The sequence below is a fragment of the Bombina bombina genome, chromosome 2, assembly GCF_027579735.1.
Source record: "Bombina bombina isolate aBomBom1 chromosome 2, aBomBom1.pri, whole genome shotgun sequence".
Lineage (NCBI taxonomy): Eukaryota > Metazoa > Chordata > Amphibia > Anura > Bombinatoridae > Bombina > Bombina bombina.
Genome location: NC_069500.1, coordinates 1081508650 through 1081532202, shown reverse-complemented (window position 1 = coordinate 1081532202; position 23553 = coordinate 1081508650). Strand labels below are relative to the sequence as shown.

The following is a 23553-nucleotide window of genomic DNA, read 5'->3' as shown; positions in this document are numbered from 1 at the left end:
CAAATTTTCGTCCCTTTCGCAGAAACGGACCAGCTCCAAGTTCTACATCCTCTAAGCAAGAGGGTAATACTTCTCAAACCAAGCCAGCCTGGAGGCCAATGCAAGGCTGGAACAAAGGTAAGCAGGCCAAGAAACCTGCCACTGCTACCAAGACAGCATGAGATGTTGGCCCCCGATCCGGGACCGGATCTGGTGGGGGGCAGACTTTCTCTCTTCGCTCAGGCTTGGGCAAGAGATGTTCTGGATCCTTGGGCGCTAGAAATAGTCTCCCAAGGTTATCTTCTGGAATTCAAGGAGCTACCCCCAAGGGGGAGGTTCCACAGGTCTCAATTGTCTTCAGACCACATAAAAAGACAGGCATTCTTACATTGTGTAGAAGACCTGTTAAAAATGGGAGTTATTCATCCTGTTCCATTAGGGGAACAAGGGATGGGATTCTACTCCAATCTGTTCATAGTTCCCAAAAAAGAGGGAACATTCAGACCAATCTTAGATCTCAAGATCCTAAACAAATTTCTCAAGGTTCCATCGTTCAAAATGGAAACCATTCGGACAATTCTTCCTACCATCCAGGAAGGTCAATTCATGACCACGGTGGATTTAAAGGATGCGTATCTACATATTCCTATCCACAAGGAACATCATCGGTTCCTAAGGTTCGCCTTTCTGGACAAGCATTACCAGTTTGTGGCACTTCCATTCGGATTAGCCACTGCTCCAAGAATTTTCACAAAGGTACTAGGGTCCCTTCTAGCGGTGCTAAGACCAAGGGGCATTGCAGTAGTACCTTACTTGGACGACATACTGATTCAAGCGTCGTCCCTACCACAAGCAAAGGCTCATACGGACATTGTCCTGGCCTTTCTCAGATCTCACGGGTGGAAAGTGAACGTAGAAAAAAGTTCTCTATCTCCGTCAACAAGAGTTCCCTTCTTGGGAACAATAATAGACTCCTTAGAAATGAGGATTTTTCTGACAGAGGCCAGAAAATCAAAACTTCTAAGCTCTTGTCAAGTACTTCATTCTGTTCTTCTTCCTTCCATAGCGCAGTGCATGGAAGTAATAGGTTTGATGGTCGCGGCAATGGACATAGTTCCTTTTGCGCGAATTCATCTGAGACCATTACAACTGTGCATGCTCAGTCAGTGGAATGGGGATTATACAGACTTGTCTCCGACGATACAAGTAGATCAGAGGACCAGAGATTCACTCCGTTGGTGGCTGACCCTGGACAACCTGTCACAGGGGATGAGCTTCCGCAGACCAGAGTGGGTCATTGTCACGACCGACGCCAGTCTGGTGGGCTGGGGCGCGGTCTGGGAACCCCTGAAAGCTCAGGGTCTTTGGTCTCGGGAAGAATCTCTTCTCCCGATAAATATTCTGGAACTGAGAGCGATATTCAATGCTCTCAAGGCTTGGCCTCAGCTAGCAAAGGCCAAATTCATACGGTTTCAATCAGACAACATGACGACTGTTGCGTATATCAACCATCAGGGGGGAACAAGGAGTTCCCTGGCGATGGAAGAAGTGACCAAAATCATTCAATGAGACTCACTCCTGCCACTTGTCTGCAATCCACATCCCAGGAGTGGAAAATTGGGAAGCGGATTTTCTGAGTCGTCAGACATTTCATCCGGGGGAGTGGGAACTCCATCCGGAAATCTTTGCCCAAATAACTCAATTGTGGGGCATTCCAGACATGGATCTGATGGCCTTTCGTCAGAACTTCAAGGTTCCTTGCTACGGGTCCAGATCCAGGGATCCCAAGGCGACTCTAGTAGATGCACTAGTAGCACCTTGGACCTTCAATCTAGCTTATGTATTCCCACCGTTTCCTCTCATCCCCAGGCTGGTAGCCAGGATCAATCAGGAGAGGGCATCGGTGATCTTGATAGCTCCTGCGTGGCCACGCAGGACTTGGTATGCAGACCTGGTGAATATGTCATCGGCTCCACCATGGAAGCTACCTTTGAGACAGGACCTTCTTGTTCAAGGTCCGTTCGAACATCCGAATCTGGCCTCACTCCAACTGACTGCTTGGAGATTGAACGCTTGATTTTATCAAAGCGAGGGTTCTCAGATTCTGTCATTGATACTCTTGTTCAGGCCAGAAAGCCTGTAACTAGAAAAATCTACCATAAAATATGGAAAAAATATATCTGTTGGTGTGAATCTAAAGGATTCCCATGGAACAAGATAAAAATTCCTAAGATTCTATCCTTTCTTCAAGAAGGTTTGGAGAAAGGATTATCTGCAAGTTCTTTGAAGGGACAGATTTCTGCCTTATCTGTTTTACTTCACAAAAAGCTGGCGGCTGTGCCAGATGTCCAAGCTTTTGTCCAGGCTCTGGTTAGAATCAAGCCTGTTTACAAACCTTTGACTCCTCCTTGGAGTCTCAATTTAGTTCTTTCAGTTCTTCAGGGGGTTCCGTTTGAACCCCTACATTCCGTTGATATCAAGTTATTATCTTGGAAAGTTTTGTTTTTGGTTGCAATTTCTTCTGCTAGAAGAGTTTCAGAGTTATCTGCTCTGCAGTGTTCTCCTCCTTATCTGGTGTTCCATGCAGATAAGGTGGTTTTGCGTACTAAACCTGGTTTTCTTCCGAAAGTTGTTTCTAACAAAAACATTAACCAGGAGATAGTCGTGCCTTCTTTGTGTCCGAATCCAGTTTCAAAGAAGGAACGTTTGTTGCACAATTTGGATGTAGTTTGTGCTCTAAAATTCTATTTAGATGCTACAAAGGATTTCAGACAAACATCTTCCTTGTTTGTTGTTTATTCTGGTAAAAGGAGAGGTCAAAAAGCAACTTCTACCTCTCTCTCTTTTTGGCTTAAAAGCATCATCAGATTGGCTTATGAGACTGCCGGACGGCAGCCTCCTGAAAGAATCACAGCTCATTCCACTAGGGCCGTGGCTTCCACATGGGCCTTCAAGAACGAGGCTTCTGTTGATCAGATATGTAAGGCAGCGACTTGGTCTTCACTGCACACTTTTACTAAATTTTACAAATTTGATACTTTTGCTTCTTCTGAGGCTATTTTTGGGAGAAAGGTTTTGCAAACCGTGGTGCCTTCCATCTAGGTGACCTGATTTGCTCCCTCCCATCATCCGTGTCCTAAAGCTTTGGTATTGGTTCCCACAAGTAAGGATGACGCCGTGGACCGGACACACCTATGTTGGAGAAAACAGAATTTATGTTTACCTGATAAATTACTTTCTCCAACGGTGTGTCCGGACCACGGCCCGCCCTGGTTTTTTAATCAGGTCTGATGATTTATTTTCTTTAACTACAGTCACCACGGTATCATATGATTTCTCCTATGCAAATATTCCTCCTTTACGTCGGTCGAATGACTGGGGAAGGCGGAGCCTAGGAGGGATCATGTGACCAGCTTTGCTGGGCTCTTTGCCATTTCCTGTTGGGGAAGAGAATATCCCACAAGTAAGGATGACGCCGTGGACCGGACACACCGTTGGAGAAAGTAATTTATCAGGTAAACATAAATTCTGTTTTTTTTTGTATGTTTGGCACGCCAAGCATCTATAAGGGCAAGTGAGTGTAAATTTGCACCAGTGTCCATAATGGATCTTGAGGATATCCCGCTACTTCCCGTTGAGCAGTCTAAAACCGGTTCTAATACCATATTTAAGTCTGCAGCTAAAATGAGGGAGCCTTTCTGTAGTTGTAGAATTTTTTGGGAAACTCTTTTGAAGAATTTAGCTTGTTTAATATTAGGCGCATAGATATTATCCATTGTAACTGGCCTGTTGTTTAGTAGGCCAACCAGTATTAACCACCTGCCTCCGGGATCTGCGCCAGCCAACAAAAGCTGGAATGGTAAGGACCTATGTATTAATATTCCCACTCCCCCTCTTTTCTTTACATTAGATGCAAGAATAAAAACTAAATCAACCCTAGATTTTTTGAACCAGGACAAAGCAACTGAGCACTTTGTTGGGGAATTTAGCCCCTTGACATTCAAAGTAGCTAACTTAAGTGATTGTGTCACCTTAATCAAGTATATTGTATGAGCAATACGATTTGTGATGTTTAACTATAACAGGAGGTGGCCTTGTGTCTTGGGCCTGATGACAGATGGTAGTGTTTTCCTTAACTCCATAGCGTGTAGTATGTAGCAGAGTTCTTACCTGAGTGCAGAATTGTGTAGGGGGTGCTGGTTCCCAGCTGGGCTGGGAGAGAGAGCAGCAGATGGATCAATAGTAAAAGTGCAAGACTTGTAGATCTCCAATATTTACGTTTTTTTTTTTTTTTGAATAAACAGTTTTATTGTCAAATAAAATTCGTACAATACAGAAGTCAAAAAAGGAATTGCAACAAACCGTTTAACATTTTCTTTTACATTTTACAGTTATGCAGTGAAATGCGTCTAACAAAAAGTATCTAGAAACGTTCTGTTGCCACAGTTGTCAGGAGCCTTAGGTCCTATATCAATCTCCTAATAAAGCATAAACACAACTTAGTTCGCGTATGCTAATTGTGAAATTTATTTGCTATATATGTGTCCCACATGATCTTCATTAAGCCGTATGACACCTCTGTCCTCGATTTAATGTATGCATATTCCTCTAATTGTAAGATGTGTTGGAAAGTGTGGATCCAATCAGCAATTGTGGGGATGTATTTTTGTTTCCAGTGCCTTGCAAGTAATGTCTTCATGCCATTACTTGCCATAAAGATTAGTTTTTTCACTTGTGTTTGTGTTTTTCTTGGAATAATATTAAATAGCCAGATGCGAGGATCTGGTGGAATCGTAACCCCCACCATTTCTGAAGTCTCCCTTGCCACTTTTTCCCACACTTCCTTTATCATAGTACAATCCCACCAGATGTGTGCCATGTTCCCCCTGCCATTTTCACACCTCCAGCATGTATCACTTGCCGTCCTATAGAGTTTATGTATCCTAGCCGGTGTGTAGTACCATCTTTGGATTATCTTTAAATTTAGTTCAATTAGCCGGCTGGAGGAGGAGACCTTGGTTACATTCGTGAAAATCTCTGAGACCTCTCTTGGTGTCATGTCTAGGTTCAGTTCTGTATTCCACCTGTCTATGTAATACGGGGTGTAGCCATGAGGTGGGATTTGTAGTAGTGCATGAGAAATAGCTAGTGTCTTTTTATGTGGGGTGTCTGTTCTACATAGTGATTCAAATGCCGTCATGGGCCTCACTAAATTCCTTCGATCAGGGTGTTTTGTTATATATGATTGGCATTGGCGTAATAGTAACCAATTTTTTGAGAGGTCAATTCCCTCTGTTGCTAACTCTTCTAGGTTATAAAATTTATGCTCATTACCTAACTGATATGCCGCTAAGGTTCTTCTCTTGTTGGATAGGCCAATATTTACTTTTAAAGCTAGAATAACACAAAGTAAACGTGAGCATATCAACATATATGCTTAAATAAACAATAAACTTAACCATAATATATTTCAATAAAAGGAAGATGGAATAGGGGCGGAATACAAGTAGAACCTGCAACTTTTGGTAGCAGGTCGGCTGAACATGTATGGTGAAAACAGCAGGAGGAGGGGGGGGGGGGGGGAAGAAGGAGAAGGTATGGGAGTTATTCCCCTTAGTGATTGGTGCTCTTAGCAAGTAGTGACAAAGCTTACTGCTGTGGCCTTCTGTGTTATCCTGAGGTCTGTACTGTGTGATGGTTGTGACAGGATCTCTGTACTTACATATTTCTCTTGCAAGGTGTATCCAGTCCACGGCTTCATCCTTTACTTGTGGGATATTCTCATTCCCTACAGGAAGTGGCAAAGAGAGCACACAGCAGAGCTGTCCATATAGCTCCCCTTCTAGCTCCACCCCCCAGTCATTCTCTTTGCCGGCTCTAAGCACTAGGGTCTCTCTACGGGAGGGTAAAGTGAATGTGGTGTTAGATTTGTAGTTTTATATCTTCAATCAAGAGTTTGTTATTTTTAAATGGTACCGGTTTGTACTATTTACTCTCTAGCAGAAAAGTGATGAAGAATTCTGCTGAGAGGAAAATGATTTTAGCATGTTGTAACTAAAATCCACTGCTGTTCCCACACAGGACTGAGGAGTACCAGAAAACTTCAGTTGGGGGGAACAGTTTGCAGGCTTGACTGCAATGAGGTATGTTCAGTCATTTATTTCTAGACAAGACTGAGATAATGCTAGAAGACTGACAAGATCCCCATGTGGGGAGGGTAAGCTTTGTTCTGAGACTTAGTATAGAATTGAATGCTTACATAACAGGGCTAATTAGGCTGGTTGACACTAATGCAGGGCAATCGATTATTTATTTAAGAAATCCTCGTTGGAGACACCTTTTTTAGCACTTTGGAGTGTTTTACTGGGGTTATTATCCACATGGCATAAATTTAGTCACTTAGAAGTGATTTTTGTAGGCCTCACAACTCCGGAGTGGAGTGGGAGGGGCCTAATTTCGCGCCTCAGATGCGCAGTTAGAATTGAAAGGCTGTTTCATGCTGCTTCACATGGAGGAGTAGACAACTGGGAGGCGGATTTCTAAGTCGTCAGTCTTTTCACCCGGGGGAGTGGGAACTCCACCCGGAGGTATTTGCCCAGCTGACTCAGCTATGGGGCACTCCAGAATTGGATCTGATGGCGTCCCGTCAGAACGCCAAACTTCCTCTCTACGGGTCCAGGTCCCGGGACCCCAAGGCGGTATTGATAGATGCTCTAGCAGCGCCTTGGTCCTTCAATCTGGCTTATGTTTTTCCACCGTTTCCTCTCCTCCCGCGTCTGGTCGCCAGAATCAAGCAGGAGATGGCTTTGGTGATTCTGATAGCGCCTGCGTGGTATGCAGACCTAGTGGACATGTCATCTGTCCCACCATGGACACTGCCAATGAGGCAGGATCTTCTAATACATGGGCCGTTCAAGCATCCAAATCTAGTTTCTCTACGTCTGACTGCTTGGAGATTGAACGCTTAATTCTATCAAAGCGTGGGTTCTCTGAGTCCGTTATAGATACTCTGATTCAGGCTAGAAAGCCTGTCACCAGGAAAATCTACCATAAGATATGGCGGAAATATCTTTGTTGGCGTGAATCCAAGGGTTACTCATGGAGTAAGATTAGGATTCCCAGGATATTGTCCTTTCTCCAAGAAGGATTGGAGAAAGGTTTGTCAGCTAGTTGCTTAAAAGGACAAATATCAGCTCTGTCTATCCTTTTACACAAGCGTCTGGCAGAGGTACCAGACGTTCAAGCGTTTGCTCAGGCTTTAGTCAGAATCAAGCCTGTCTTTAAACCTGTGGCTCCGCCATGGAGTCTAAATCTAGTTCTTTCAGTTCTTCAAGGGGTTCCGTTTGAACCTTTACATTCCATAGAAATTAAGTTGTTATCTTGGAAAGTTTTGTTTTTAGTAGCTATCTCTTCTGCTCGAAGAGTTTCAGAATTATCTGCCTTACAGTGCGATTCACCTTACCTGGTGTTCCACGCAGATAGTTTTGCGTACCAAGCCTGGTTTTCTTCCTAAAGTTGTTTCTAACAAGAATATTAACCAGGAAATAGTTGTTCCTTCTCTGTGTCCTAATCCTTCTTCGAAGAAGGAACGTCTGTTACACAATCTTGATGTAGTTCGTGCTTTAAAGTTCTATTTAAGGATTTCAGACAAACATCTTCCTTGTTTGTTATCTATTCTTTTAAGAGGAGAGGTCAGAAAGCGACTGCTACCTTTTCCTTTTGGCTGAAAAGCATCATCCGTTTGGCCTATGAGACTGCTGGCCAGCAGCCTCCTGAAAGAATTACTGCTCATTCTACCAGAGCAGTAGCTTCCACATGGGCTTTCAAAAATGAGGCTTCTGTTGAACAGATTTGTAAGGCAGCGACTTGGTCTTCACTGCATACTTTTGCCAAATTTTACAAATTCGATACTTTTGCTTCTTCGGAGGCTATTTTTGGGAGAAAGGTTTTGCAAGCAGTGGTGCCTTCTGTTTAAGGTACCTGTCTTGTTCCCTCCCTTCATCCGTGTCCTAAAGCTTTGGTATTGGTATCCCACAAGTAAAGGATGAATCCGTGGACTGGATACACCTTGCAAGAGAAAACAGAATTTATGCTTACCTGATAAATTACTTTCTCTTGCGGTGTATCCAGTCCACGGCCTGCCCTGGCATTTAAGTCAGGTATAAAATTTTTTGTTTAAACTACAGTCACCACTGCACCCTATGGTTTCTCCTTTTTCTTCCTAACCTTTGGTCGAATGACTGGGGGTTGGAGCTAGAGGGGGAGCTATATGGACAGCTCTGCTGTGTGCTCTCTTTGCCACTTCCTGTAGGGAATGAGAATATCCCACAAGTAAAGGATGAAGCCGTGGACTGGATACACCGCAAGAAAAAGTAATTTATCAGGTAAGCATAAATTCTGTTTTTTCCCTCTATCGGAGCGTACCTGCCTCCACGTGGCTGATTGAACTGAGTACGGTGCGTTCTCTGCACCTCTCAGTAACTTCCCTTGTCCGGTGCTCCGGAGGTGTTTCTGAGCTGTAATAAGTTATTTGTTCCGACCAAACTTCGGAGCTCTTTCTACCCACGACCATCTTGGGCGCCAGCTAGCTCCGCCCTTGGTGATCCGTTTTTTTTTAATGCTTGGTCTGAATATTTCTGAAGTAATATACAATATAGCTCTAATTTGTTTTTGCAAAGTGAGTAACATATGTGCATACTTTATTCCTTTTTGTAGCCAAACTTGAAAGTGTTTTAAAAGGAAATAACACACACTCTATCATGCAACATACACACCACACACACTCTCATAGACGCAAGTTGTTGCCCAGTAAACCTGTTGTTACTACCCAGTAATGGGTCCCGACCCACGGTGTGAAGAACCCTGTTCTAGATTGAGAATCATAATAGATATATAAACATTATACTCCCCATTTGTATCTGAGCTCTGCTTTCTGTCTACTTCAGTTTCTTCTCTGCTACATCAAAGATACTAAGCTCTTAAAATTCTAGTTCTGTATTTGAACCAGAATTCTACTTCATCCATCCGTATATAAATTTGCCTTCTAGCGCCATAGATATTCTGTTGCTGGCTACTCCGCATTTTGGGGGAAAAAAAAATTCTCAAATGTCCAGCACAAGTGTTAAGTAGATGGAGCTCAAGTAAATACAAAAATAATTCTTTATTCATACCCCTACGTTACCTGTAATATAGAATATTCTATTTATCTTATGTGGCCTTGCCTATGTTGGTGCGACCACCTGCAGGGTCCAGGAAAGGATCAATGAATATAAATTCAGCATTAGGAATAAAGATTTAAATGCCCTGGCTGCCCATCATTTTATTGAGGCAGGACATGAAGTGAGCCGGCTTAGGTTCAAGATTATTGATCACATATGTAGACCTAGAAGAGGGGGGTGGGGGGATAGGGAACTCCTTCTGAAGCAGGACTTCTAGATTTAAAAATTAGAAACTTTGACCATAAGGATATGAATAAAGAGAATGATTGGTCGATCTTCTTATGAATTTGTATTATATGCAATATGGATTTTTGGATATGTTTTTCTCTTTTAGTATTCTGCATTAGGGGCGCTAAACATTTATTTTTTAAATAATGGAATGTATTGTATGTGAAAGGGTTAACCTAGAGGTCCCCCTTAAAGGGACATTGTACACTAGATTTTTCTTTGCGTGAATGTTTTGTAGATGATCCATTTACAGTATCTCACAAAAGTGAGTACACCCCTCACATTTTTGTAAATATTTTATTATAACTTCATGTGATAACACTGAAAAATGACACTATGCTACAATGTAAAGTAGTGAGTGTGCAGCCTGTATAACAGTGTAAATTGTCTGTCCCCTCAAAATAACTCAACACACAGCCATTAATGTCTAAACCGTTGGCAACAAAAGTGAGTACACCCCTAAGCGGAAATGTCCAAATTGGGCCCAATTAACCATTTTCACTCCCCGGTGTCATGTGACTCGTTAGTGTTACAAGGTCCCAGGTGTGAATGGGGAGCAGGTGTGTTAAATTTGGTGTTATCGCTCTCATATTGGTCACTGGAAGTTCAACATGGCACCTCATGGCAAAGAAGTCTTTGAGGATCTGAAAAAAAGAATTGTTGCTCTACATAAAGATGCCCTAGGCTATAAGAAGATTGCCAAGACCCTTAAACAGAGCTGCAGCACGGTGGGCAAGACCATACAGGACAGGTTCCACTCAGAACAGGCCTCGCCATGGTTGACCAAAGAAGTTGAGTGCACGTGCTCAGCGTCATATCCAGTGTTTGCTGAAGACAAGCAGACAAAGGATATGGATTACTGGAACCATGTCCTGTGGTCCGATGAGACCAAGATAAACTTATTTGGTTCAGATGGTGTCAAGCGTGTGTGGCGGCAAGCAGGTGAGGAGTTCAGACAAGTGTGTCTTGCCTACAGTCAAGCATGGTGATGGGAGTGTCATAGTATGGGCCTGCATGAGTGCTGCCGGCAATGGGGAGCTACAGTTCATTGTGGGAACCATGAATGCCAACATGTACTGTGACATACTGAAGCAGAGCATGATCCCCTCCCTACGGCGACTGGGCCGCAAGGCATTATTCCAACATAACAACCCCAAACACAACTCCGAGACGACCACTGCCTTGCTAAAGAAGCTGAGGGTAAAGGTGATGGACTGGCCAAGCATGTCTCCAGACCTAAACCTTATTGAGCATCTGTGGGGCATCCTCAAACGGAAGTTGGGGGAGCTCAAGGTCTCTAACATCTACCAGCTCTGTTATGTCATGGAGGAGTGGAAGAGGACTCCTGTGGCAACCTGTGATGCTCTGATGAACTCCATGCCCAAGAGGGTTAAGGCAGTGCTGTAAAATAATGGTGGCCACACAAAATATTGACACTTTGGGCCCAATTTGGACATTTCCACTTAGGGGTGTACTCAGTTTTGTTGGCAACGGTTTAGACATTAATGGCTGTGTGTTGTTATTTTGAGGGGACAGCAAATTTACACTGTTATACAGGCTGTACACTCACTACTTTACATTGTAGCAAAGTGTCATTTCTTCAGTGTTGTCACATGAAAAGATATAACAACATATTTACAAAAATGTGAGGGGTGTACTCACTTTTGTGAGATACTGTATATATAGCCCTTCTTGGAGTGTTTTTTGTAAAAATGTATACTTTTGCTTATTTTTAAATAATGTGATGATTTTCAGACTCCTAACCAAGCCTTAAAGTTGTAGATGTATACTGATGTCTACAGACTCCTGGTTGTGTAATGGTTTATTTCATATGCGGGGGGGGGGGGGGGGGGGATGAATGATAAAGACTTTTGGGGAAGTTTGTGAACTTCTAACATTCTAGGCTCACCTCTTTATGTATTGTCTCATAGAACATGAAGAAAAAGAATTAGGCACATGAACACATGTTCTTTTTTAATGTACTGATTGACTAATTTTTACACCTTTTAGATATTGCTGTGCTTCTCAAATGGGAATCATTACGATATTATCTACCCCATTGGTTTTGAAGAAAATGCTGCTGTGTGCCAATGTAAGTATAGCTACTTAATAAATCAAATCTCAGAATTTTTTTTTGTTTTCATTGCCATGTCACATTATGTTTTTAAATCTGCTAGTACAGTTGCTTACTCTTGACAGGTTGCTCTACCTCAATGTATTAACTGCAGCTTTTTAAACTTGTGTGTAAAAGCTATTGTAAAAACCTTTTTAGGAACATATGTAGATTAATCACAATTGTATGACTAAATTAAAAAATCCATCTAACTAAACACAAATGAACAATCTCCTATATTTTATAGTAAACAGAAATGAGCTGTGCATGTGGTCTTCATGATATACAATATCAGTGTGAAGTCTAAAAGAATCTGAAAAACAATGCTGCATGCATATGCAAGTTTGGTTCCTCTCTCACCAGACTCTTCAAATCATTATCGACAGCCATAGCTTGATAAGATGCAACCCTAACACACTGCAGATGGTAAACTGACAATATATCAGACCCTTCTGGTTTTGTAATTGCATATAATATATTATCTCTGATCAAAGTAAAGCAAATAAATTGACATGCACTGAGATTTTTTTTCTTTTGGCTCCTAACGTTTTTGATTAGCTACGTACAATATTTGGGACTTCCATTGTGTGAAAGTTTAGATGTTTCATAACAAACTCTTGACAAATTTTCAGTATAATTGTTGGTTAAATTCTTCAGGATTGATTTTTAAAGTTGTTGCTAAATTTGAAGACTTCTAGTTTCAACAGATAAGTAGCAAATACTTTATACAATTATTTTGCTTTCCTTTGGTTGTATAAAAACAAATTATAACATTTCTTTGTTTTTTTCCCCCCCCAAAGCTTTAATTTATGAGTTACTTTATGATAAAGTGTTGGGTGTAAATGTTACGAAACAGATGTTGAAATCAGACATTTATGACTTAAATGCTGAAGAAGAATTATTTGACAGTGGTGGGTCGGAATCCGATCTGGAAGATGAAGTTGCCAGGTAAAAAGTTACAATAGTGTTTGATGTAAATAATTATGAGTACTACTTTACGTTGCCCACCTTCAAAGGAGCTAAGTTTTCAAAAAAAGGACACCAAGAGAAAGATGTACATTTCATATTCAAAGTAAATTGGCAGGTTTTTTTCCCTTAAATTGTATGCTATATCTGAATCATGAAATTCTAATTGTGACTCCATCTACAAATAGCCACTTTCTCTTACAAGGTGTATCCAGTCCACAGATTAATCCTTACTTGTGGGATATTCTCATTCCCTACAGGAAGTGGCAAAAAGAGCACACAGCAGAGCTGTCCATATAGCTCCCCCTCAGGCTCCGCCCCCCCCCCCCCCCCGTCATTCTCTTTGCCGCTCTAACAAGTAGCATCTCCACGGGAGGGTAAAGTGAATATGGTGTTAGATTTGTAGTTTTTATTTCTTCAATCAAAAGTTTATTTTAAAATAGTGCCGGTTTGTACTATTTACTCTGTGGCAGAAAGTGATGAAGATTTCTGCTGAGAAGAAAACTATTTTAGCATGTTGTAACTAAAATCCATTGCTGTTCCCACACAGGACTGTTGAGTACCAGAAAACTTCAGTTGGGGGGAACAGTTTGCAGGCTTAACTGCTATAAGGTATGTTCAGTCATTTTTTTCTAGTCAAGACTTAGTAATGCTCGAAGACTGACAAGAATCCTCATATTCTGAGACTTAGTATAGAAGGAAGGCTTAATTAAAAGGGCTCAAAACACTGGTGGACACTGTTAAGGGGCAATCGATTGTTTTATAACAAAAATCTGATCTTTTTACAAGTTTTTATTACATTTGGAACGTTTTTATGGGGTTTATTCCACATGGCATATATTTAGACACCTATTTAGGCTTGCGAAGGCCCCACAACTCCAGAGTGGAGAGGGAGGGGGCCTAAATTTCGCGCCTCAGTTGCGCAGTTGATATTGCAGATAGCTTCATGCTGCTTCACGTGGAGGGTCCAAAGATTACTTGAGGACTTCAGAGAGGCTTATTTTCGATCAAAACTAATCCCCAAGGAAGGTAGGGCCACAGCAGATTGCTGTGGCATGGTGCTGTAGTTTGCTAACCGGTTGCCAGCTTTAGTTTGCTCTGGTTTGGCCATTAAGGGGTTAATTGACTTGAAATTCACTGTGCAATCATTTCAAAGCATTATGATCATATGGTGAAAATTTCATAAAGATTGGGTTATTTTTTGAGATTTAGTAAAAAAGTGTGCGCTTTTTATTATTTAAAGGCACTGTACCGTTTTTTCTAAAATTGTATTTTTCTGTATTTGAGTGCTGTCTAAGTCTGTTTAACATGTCAGAGCCTACAGATAGACGTTGTTCTATGTGTTTAATAGCCAGGGCGGAACCCCCTTTACATTTGTGTTTAAAGTGTGCTAAGGTATCTAAGCATTTTAAAGACCATGCAGTGACACTTAAAAACGTTGCACAAGATGATTCTTTAACGGAAGGTAATGAGGATAGTCCACCTTCCTCTCCCCATGTGTCGACACCAGTTACGCCCGCACAAGCGATGCCTAGTACCTCTAGCGCATTGGCCCCTATTACATTACAACAATTAGCAGCAGTCATGGATAATTCCCTTGCGGCCTTTCTATCCAAACTGCCAGTTTTTCCTAAAAAGCGTGATAGCTCAGTTTTAAGAACAGAGGATGAGCAATCAGAAGCTTTGGATGATTTATCCAGGTGGCAATGAGGGATGTGCTGTCCGAGGGAGAAATTTCTGACACAGGAATGGTTTCTCAGCGGGCAGAATCAGATTCCTTAGCGTTTAAATTTAAGCTGGAACACCTCCGCGTACTGCTTAAGGAGGTTTTGGCTACGCTGGATGATTGCGACCCCATGGTGGTCCCAGAAAAATTGTGTAAAATGGACAAGTTTCTAGAAGTCCCTGTATACACTGATGCGTTTCCGATCCCGAAGAGGGTGGCGGATATTGTAACTAGGGAGTGGGAGAGACCAGGTGTACCTTTTGTCCCCCCCCCCCCTATCTCTAAGAAAATGTTCCCCATAACTGACCCCAGGCGGGACGCGTGGCAGACGGTCCCTAAGGTAGAGGGAGCAGTTTCAACACTAGCCAAGTGCACAACTATACCAATAGAAGACAGTTGTGCTTTCAAAGATCCTATGGATAAAAAATTAGGTTTACTAAAGAAAATATTTGTTCAACAAGGTTTCCTTCTTCAACCGATTGCCTGCATTATTCCTGTGACTACTGCAGCAGCTTTTTGGTTTGAGGCACTGGAGGAGTCGCTCCAGAGGGAGACTTCATATGACGAAGTCATGGATAGAATTCATGCTCTAAAGCTGGCTAATTCTTTTATCTAAGATGCCGCTTTACAATTAGCTAAGTTAGCGGCGAAAAATTCTGGTTTTGCCATTATGGCGCGGAGAGCGATTTGGCTCAAATCATGGTCGGCTGACGTGTCGTCCAAAACAAAATTACTAAATATTCCTTTCAAGGGAAAGACCCTTTTCGGTCCCGAGTTGAAAGAAATTATTTTGGATATCACTGGGGGAAAGGGCCATGCCCTCCCGCAAGATAGACCGTTTAAGGCCAAAAACAAGGCTAATTTTCGTTCCTTTCGCAACTTCAGGAGCGGCCCTGCTTCAACCTCTACAAACGCAAAGCAAGAGGGTAACATTTCACAGCCCAAAGCAACCTGGAAACCCTTGCAGGGCTGGAACAAAGGTAAACAGGCCAAGAAGCCTGCGGCTGCTACTAAGACAGCATGAAGGGGTGGCCCCCGATCCGGGACCGGATCTAGTAGGGGGCAGGCTTTCTCTCTTTGCTCAGGCTTGGGCAAGAGATGTCCCAGATCCCTGGGCATTAGAAATCGTTGCTCAGGGATATCTTCTAGAATTCACGGACTCTCCTCCAAGGGGAAGGCTCCACATTTCTCGTTTGTCTTCAGACCAGACAAAGAAACAGGCGTTCTTACGCTGTGTAGAAGATCTACTAAAGATGGGAGTGATATATCCAGTTCCAATTGCAGAACAAGGACTGGGTTTTTACTCAAAACTGTAGTTCCCAAAAAAGAAGGAACTTTCAGACCAATCCTGGATCTAAAAATTCTAAACAAATTCCTCAGAGTTCCATTATTCAAAATGGAAACCATTCGGACAATTTTACCGATGATCCAGGAAGGTCAATATATGACTACCGTGGATCTAAAGGATGCGTACCTACATATTCCTATCCACAAAGATCACCATCAGTTCCTAAGGTTCACTTTTCTGGACAAGCATTACCAGTTCGTGGCCCTTCCTTTCGGGTTGGCCACTGCTCCCAGAATTTTTACAAAGGTGCTAGGGTCCCTCCTAGCGGTACTAAGACCGCGGGGCATTGCAGTAGCACCTTACCTAGATGACATCTTAATACAGGCGTCGTCTTTTCACAGAGCCAAGGCTCATACGGACATTGTTCTGGCCTTTCTAAGGTCTCACGGGTGGAAGATGAACGTCGAAAAAAGTTCTCTGTCCCCGCTCACAAGGGTTCCCTTCCTGGGAACACTAATAGACTCTGTAGAAATGAAAATATTTCTGACGGAGGTCAGGAAGTTGAAGCTTTTAACTACTTGCAGAGTTCTTCATTCCATTCCTCGGCCTTCTGTAGCTCAGTGCATGGAGGTAATCTGATTAATGGTTGCGGCAATGGACGTGGTCCCTTTTGCCCGAATTCATCTCAGACCACTGCAACTGTGCATGCTCAAACAGTGGAATGGGGATTATGCAGATTTGTCTCCTCAAATACAACTGGACCAGAAAACCAGAGATTCTCTTCTCTGGTGGTTGTCTCAGGATCACCTGTCTCAGGGAATGTGCTTCCGCAGACCGGAGTGGATCATTGTCACGACCGATGCCAGTCTGTTAGGCTGGGGTGCGGTCTGGGACTCCCTGAAAGCTCAGGGCCTATGGTCTCGGGAAGAATCTCTTCTCCCGATAAACATTTTGGAACTGAGAGCGATATTCAACACGCTCCAGGCATGGCCTCAACTAGCGGCGGCCAAATTCATCAGATTTCAGTCGGACAACATCACGACTGTAGCGTACATCAATCATCAGGGAGGAACAAAGAGCTCCTTAGCGATGAAGGAAGTAACCAAGATCATCAAATGGGCGGAGGATCACTCCTGCCACCTATCTGCAATCCACATCCCAGGAGTAGACGACTGGGAGGCAGATTTTCTAAGTCGTCAGACTTTTCACCTGGGGGAGTGGGAACTCCACCCGGAGGTTTTTGCTCAGCTGACCCAGCTATGGGGCATTCCAGAATTGGATCTGTTGGCGTCCCGTCAGAACACCAAACTTCCTCTTTACGGATCCAGGTCCAGGGATCCCAAGGCGGCATTGATAGATGCTCTAGTAGCGCCTTGGTCCTTCAATCTGGCTTATGTCTTTCCACCGTTTCCCCTTCTCCCTCTGCTGGTAGCCAGAATCAAACAGGAGAAGGCTTCGGTAATTCTGATAGCGCCTGCGTGGCCACGCAGGACTTGGTATGCAGACCTAGTGGACATGTCATCTGTTCCACCTTGGACACTGCCATCGAGGCAGGATCTTCTAATACAGGGTCCATTCAAGCATCCAAATCTAGTTTCTCTGCAACTGACTGCTTGGAGATTGAACGCTTAATTCTATCTAAGCGTGGGTTCTCTGAATCGGTTATAGATACTCTGATCCAGGCTAGAAAGCCTGTCACCAGGAAAATTTACCATAAGATATGGCGGAAATATCTTTGTTGGTGTGAATCCAAGGGTTACTCGTGGAGTAAAGTTAGGTTTCCCAGGATATTGTCCTTTCTTCAAGAAGGATTGGAGAAAGGATTGTCAGCTAGTTCCTTAAAGGGACAGTAATCTGCTCTGTCTATCCTGTTACACAAGCGTCTGGCAGAAGTACCAGACATTAAAGCGTTTGCACAGGCTTTAGTCAGAATTAAGCCTGTCTGCAAACCTGTGGCTCCTCCATGGAGTCTTAATTTAGTTCTTTCAGTTCTTCAAGGGGTTCCGTTTGAACCTTTACATTCCATAGATATTAAGTTATTATCTTGGAAAGTTTTGTTTTTCTTAGCTATTTCTTCTGCTCGAAGAGTTTCAGAATTGTCTGCTTTGCAGTGTGATTCACCCTATCTGGTGTTCCATGCAGATAAGGTTGTTTTGCGTACCAAACCTGGTTTTCTTCCGAAAGTGGTTTCTAATAAGAATATTAACCAGGAAATCATTGTTCCTTCTCTGTGTCTTAATCCAGTTTCTAAGAAGGAATGACTATTACACAATCTTGATGTGGTTCGTGCTTTAAAATTCTATTTAAAAGCAACTAAAGATTTCAGACAAACATCATCCTTGTTTGTTGTCGATTCTGGTAAGAGGAGAGGTCAGAAAGCGACTGCTACCTCTCTTTCCTTCTGGCTGAAAAGCATCATCCGATTGGCTTATGAGACTGCTGGACAGCAGCCTCCTGAACGAATTACAGCTCATTCCACCAGAGCTGTGGCTTCCACATGGGCTTTCAAGAATGAGGCTTCTGTTGAACAGATTTGTAAGGCAGCGACTTGGTCTTCACTGCATACTTTTGCCAAATTTTACAAATTCGATACTTTTGCTTCTTCTGAGGCTATTTTTGGGAGAAAGGTTTTGCCAGCAGTGGTGCCTTCCGTTTAGGTTACCTGACTTGTTCCCTCCCTTCATCCGTGTCCTAAAGCTTTGGTATTGGTATCCCACAAGTAAGGATGAATCCGGGGACTGGATACACCTTGTAAGAGAAAACAGAATTTATGCTTACCTGATAAATTACTTTCTGTTACGGTGTATCCAGTCCACGGCCCGCCCTGGCAATTAAGTCAGGTTAATATTTTTTCATTTAAACTACAGTCACCACTGCACCCTATGGTTTCTCCTAACCGTCGGTTGAATGACTGGGGGGGCGGAGCCTGAGGGGGAGCTATATGGACAGCTCTGCTGTGTGCTCTCTTTGCCACTTCCTGTAGGGAATGAGAATATCCCACAAGTAAGGATGAATCCGCGGACTGGATACACCGTAAGAGAAAGTAATTTATCAGGTAAGCATAAATTCTGTTTTTTTGATGATTGTGTTTAAAATATTTAAAATGTAAGCATTTACATATTTTTATTTGGAAATGCATTGCATCTAGGGATTCTCTCTGCTGGTTTAATTTTGTATTTTATTCTATAGTAAATTTCACCAGTGTTCCTAAACTCCAGTCCTCAATTACTCCTATCAGGCCAGATTTTATTGATATCTTAACCAGAGCACAGGTGAAATAATTAGCTGATTAGTAACCATTTTAGTAACCTGCTCTCACCTATCATCTGATTACACCTGTGCTCTTGTTCAGATGATATGAACAAAGTTACACGTTTAAATAGTGGTATAAATTTTACTGTACTGATTTGTGACTAAATGAAACACCCAACAATGGTATTGCAGTGCTTTTACATTTCTCTCACACTTGTAGAACCACATTCATACTGGTGCATATATCGTTTAAAAAGTCCTGCAAGAAGTATTACTGCTACTTTCACTTATGTGCCATACACATTTTATGCAGGTTAGCTTGCTAAGTAGTTTTTACTGTTTACAAGAAAGAGCTTGTGTTTTGCCTCTTGACCAACTCTAGAGGGTAGAATGCTGAAAATATATGATTTTAGGATCTTGCCCATAAAGAGCTTGACATTTCCACTAGCCCTGGTCGAGTAAGAAATTGCAGCAGGCTAGTAAAAAATTTACTTTTTCCTATATTTAACATTGAGTTGATGATTAACTTTTCTCTTGCAAGGTGTATCCAGTCCACGGCTTCATCCTTTACTTGTGGGATATTCTCATTCCCTACAGGAAGTGGCAAAGAGAGCACACAGCAGAGCTGTCCATATAGCTCCCCCTCCAGCTCCACCCCCCAGTCATTCTCTTTGCCTGCTCTAAGCACTAGGGTCTCTCTACGGGAGGGTAAAGTGAATGTGGTGTTAGAATTGTAGTTTTATATCTTCAATTAAAAGCAATCCTTCTTCGAAGAAGGAACGTCTGTTGCACGATCTTGATGTAGTTCGTGCTCTAAAGTTCTATTTGCAAGCAACAAAGGATTTCAGACAAACATCTTCCTTGTTTGTTATCTATTCTGGTTAGAGGAGAGGTCAGAAAGCGACTGCTACCTCTCTTTCCTTTTGGCTGAAAAGCATCATCCATTTGGCCTATGAGACTGCTGGCCAGCAGCCTCCTGAAAGAATTACTGCTCATTCTACCAGAGCAGTGGCTTCCACATGGGCTTTCAAGAATGAGGCTTCTGTTGAACAGATTTGTAAGGCAGCGACTTGGTCTTCACTGCATACTTTTGCCAAATTTTACAAATTCGATACTTTTGCTTCTTCGGAGGCTATTTTTGGGAGAAAGGTTTTGCAAGCAGTGGTGCCTTCTGTTTAAGGTACCTGTCTTGTTCCCTCCCTTCATCCGTGTCCTAAAGCTTTGGTATTGGTATCCCACAAGTAAAGGATGAATCCGTGGACTGGATACACCTTGCAAGAGAAAACAGAATTTATGCTTACCTGATAAATTACTTTCTCTTGCGGTGTATCCAGTCCACGGCCCGCCCTGGCATTTAAGTCAGGTAAAAATTTTTTGTTTAAACTACAGTCACCACTGCACCCTATGGTTTCTCCTTTTTCTTCCTAACCTTTGGTCGAATGACTGGGGGGTGGAGCTGGAGGGGGAGCTATATGGACAGCTCTGCTGTGTGCTCTCTTTGCCACTTCCTGTAGGGAATGAGAATATCCCACAAGTAAAGGATGAATCCGTGGACTGTATACACTGCAAGAGAAAGTAATTTATCAGGTAAGCATAAATTCTGTTTTTCCCTCTGGGTTAATAACTTTTAGTCCCTGACTAGTAAACTATAGTAATGTTTTTACACACACGTTTGTGTATGTGTGCTTGTATGTTTATTTGTACTTATGTATTCAAAGCATGTGTCCAGTCTTTTGAATGAGGTGTCATGGTTACTCTATAGGCTCCATGTTCTAATACATACTTGTCAATAAAGGCCCTATTTCTTTCTAATGGTTAGTGAAAATCCAGGAGACCTTACTCTTGGGAATTACATCGCTTGGCTACCGGGAGGAGGCAGACGCCCTACACCAGAGCTTCAAGTATCCCTCCTACTTCCCCTTCCCTCCCAGTATTTATTTGCCTTGTCAAGGAGAAGACATGGCTAGAGATGCTTCTGAAATTCATGAAGATTTTCAGAATTTTAATCTTTCATTGAACAGTATCTGGAAAAGGGGGGATTCGTAGAGTGCTGATATTGCATTATTCTTCTCCTTGTTGGAGCTGAGTCACAAGCTAGCCAAGAGTGTCCTCCTGTTTGGCCAGATTGTACACTCTTCTGATATCTGTCCTTCTCTGTTTGTTACAGATCAGGACAGATTACTACAATGCAGATTCACTGAGGAGTGGAACTGGATGGGGGGTAAGAACTTTGATCCACTGGGTCTAAGCCTCTTGATTATTGCGGTGGTGTAAAGAGGTGTAGCTTTCTTTAGCGCCACAAATGATGGATTGGCGCACTCTCTTGCTTCTTCCTTTTCAGGTGTGGGCGCATCCTGGAGGTGTTGCGCTCATGGCGTTGCTTCTTTACACTGACCAGATGTAGGTTACAGGAGGGGGCAAGATCCATATAGCAGAGCTGAGGGGAGAAATTTAGACACGTATATAAAAATATAACAATTTTAGTGCACATAGTTATATTGCTGCATATTACATAAAAATGTTTTGGGGAAATTGACGGTTGGAGCGGCATCAGGTTTATTCACTCTTTCACAAGGGAACTCATAGGTCTCTACTAGGGGAAGGGTGTCTTTATTTTTATGCTAAATAGTTCTTCAACATTTAACTCTTTGTAGGGGATGAAACAACCTGGGACTGAAGCCACAGATAAGATCCTTTGAGGGTGGCTCCTCGGACATTATATTTGAAATGGATAAATGTTTACTTCCTTAAGCTTTTCTTCCAAGGTTAGCACTGTGGTTAGCCCTTTCGTTATTAGACAATCCCAGGAATCTGATTTGGATAACGATTTCTGCTTCTAATGTTGAGGTATTTTAAGAAGATTCCACTTCTGGATCAGACAAGGAATCTGAGGACGTCACTTTTCAGTTCCAGATGGATAACTTAAGATCCCTACTTAAAGGGATATTCCAGCCAAAATTGGAAACTTCATGGGTGCATTTCGGTGTTGAACAGAAGCAATTTTGTAATATTCATGCATTAGCAAAAATGCTTCTAATAAAAGATATAGCTGTTTCAAAATATGTATTTAAGTATGCACCGTGCACCAGCATTTTAAACACAGCACTTACTGAGAGAGGCTAAAGTGCTTGTACCATCTGTTAATAACTCAATTTGTTAATTGTTGACATGATACAAGCCCCAGTGATGATCTGAGCAGCTGCAATATTTAAGATGTGGGTGCAGTAAAAATATTTAGTTATGCTTCACATGCATGTGCAGAGAAAAATGTTAACACTAAAACACTGATAACTTTTACTAGAAGCATTTTTGCTAATATATGTATATTGCAAACATGTTTCTATTCAAAGATGTAATACATCTATGTGCATTTATATTTTGACTGGAATGTCCCTTTAAGGAGGTTTTTTGAACCTTAGAGATTCAGGACAATAAACCAGCTGAAGTCAAGCCGGTACAGAAGTTAGACTTTATTTTTAGACCTTTAATCTAGGGCAAATTAGACCTTTAAAGAATAAAAATAGAAAATGGTCAGCTCATTCCTAACTGTTGTAACATACATACTTACATATATAAATATACAAGTGCATGCTAGAAAAATGGTTTATAGAGCAAGTAGAGAAGAGAGTAGGTGCCTCAAATAAGAGGTTCCTAAAAGTCTAGGGAAAAAGCACAACTGCACAATTAACTAAACAGAGACCTCAAATGGCAAAATACAAAACATACTAGGGATCCCTTAGTTTTCAAAAGTGGAATATGCCTGCTATAGTAGTGTAAAGTGCACTTGGACTACAGAATGTCTAGATTTGAATCAGTTTGTAACGAATGTACATGTAACTGTCATGTTACTGTCATAAGAGATGTTAATTCAAATGTGTAAATCCAATTATAATGGTGTAGCCATCAGGGTAGTTTCCAAAAGTGCAACAGAGTCACAGCAACAAGGTCAACAGGCACCAAACCCACCAAAAAGCTAGTAAGAAATACACTAGCATATGAAAGAGGAGCTAATAATACATGTATCAATAGGTATGACCGCCAAAGAGGCGTCCCTCAACGGTACCGATCAATTGATATCTACCCGTCTCCTTTAAGCTACAGCTCCTCAACGTTATTGTCGTGTCCTGTGTATTGCCTTCAGGGTTGGTCCTGTGCATGGGGGGATCCCATGTAGGTGAATGCTGCAAAGCACTGACGAGTCGTCTCCCTCCTTTCACTCTTTCCAAAATAGCAGCATGGAGTTTCTTCCGGGTGCTGGCGTCATCTTGAAGAGCGTGCCTTTTTATTGGGTCCTCATCGTTATCACTTTTAATCCTTATTGGTTGGACAGTTTTCCATGTGTGTTGGTCATCAACAGGAGTTACAACGTTGCGATAATCGGAGAGTGTAACGTTATATTATGAGTTTTTGCTTTTCAGTCAATTGCAATATCTGCATAATATCGATGACTTTAAAAGTATAATACGTTGATATTGCTAGCATATCTATAAGCTCAGGATGGCGATTCAATACCTGTTATAAATTATTTACATACAAATAAAACCTTCAAAACAATGTTACATATATCAGATATAATGAAATCTCATTTAATTACTGCCCAGATTATATAAAGTTATCTTTTAATTGTCTTATTGCATGAATTTATTAATCTTTGCTAATGTTTTTATGCATTTAATTTAAAACAATTGATAGTCTGTAATATTATTGTGAAGGTGAGATTCCAAATTAGATTTTATTTGCAACAGTATATGCAAAGAGAAGGGAAAAGGAGTAGGAAGAATGG

At 42.0% G+C, this 23553-nt stretch overlaps 1 protein-coding gene across 1 annotated transcript in view; it reads left to right on the top strand.

Annotated features, from left to right (window-relative positions):
* The window catches only part of OTUD4 (OTU deubiquitinase 4), a 660142-nt gene that overhangs the window by 182843 nt on the left and 453746 nt on the right, over positions 1–23553 (top strand). The window contains exons 6-7 of the mRNA XM_053700214.1: positions 11436–11517; positions 12339–12486. Coding sequence (XP_053556189.1) covers positions 11436–11517; positions 12339–12486 — 230 coding nt within the window. The remainder of the gene's footprint in view (positions 1–11435; positions 11518–12338; positions 12487–23553) is intronic.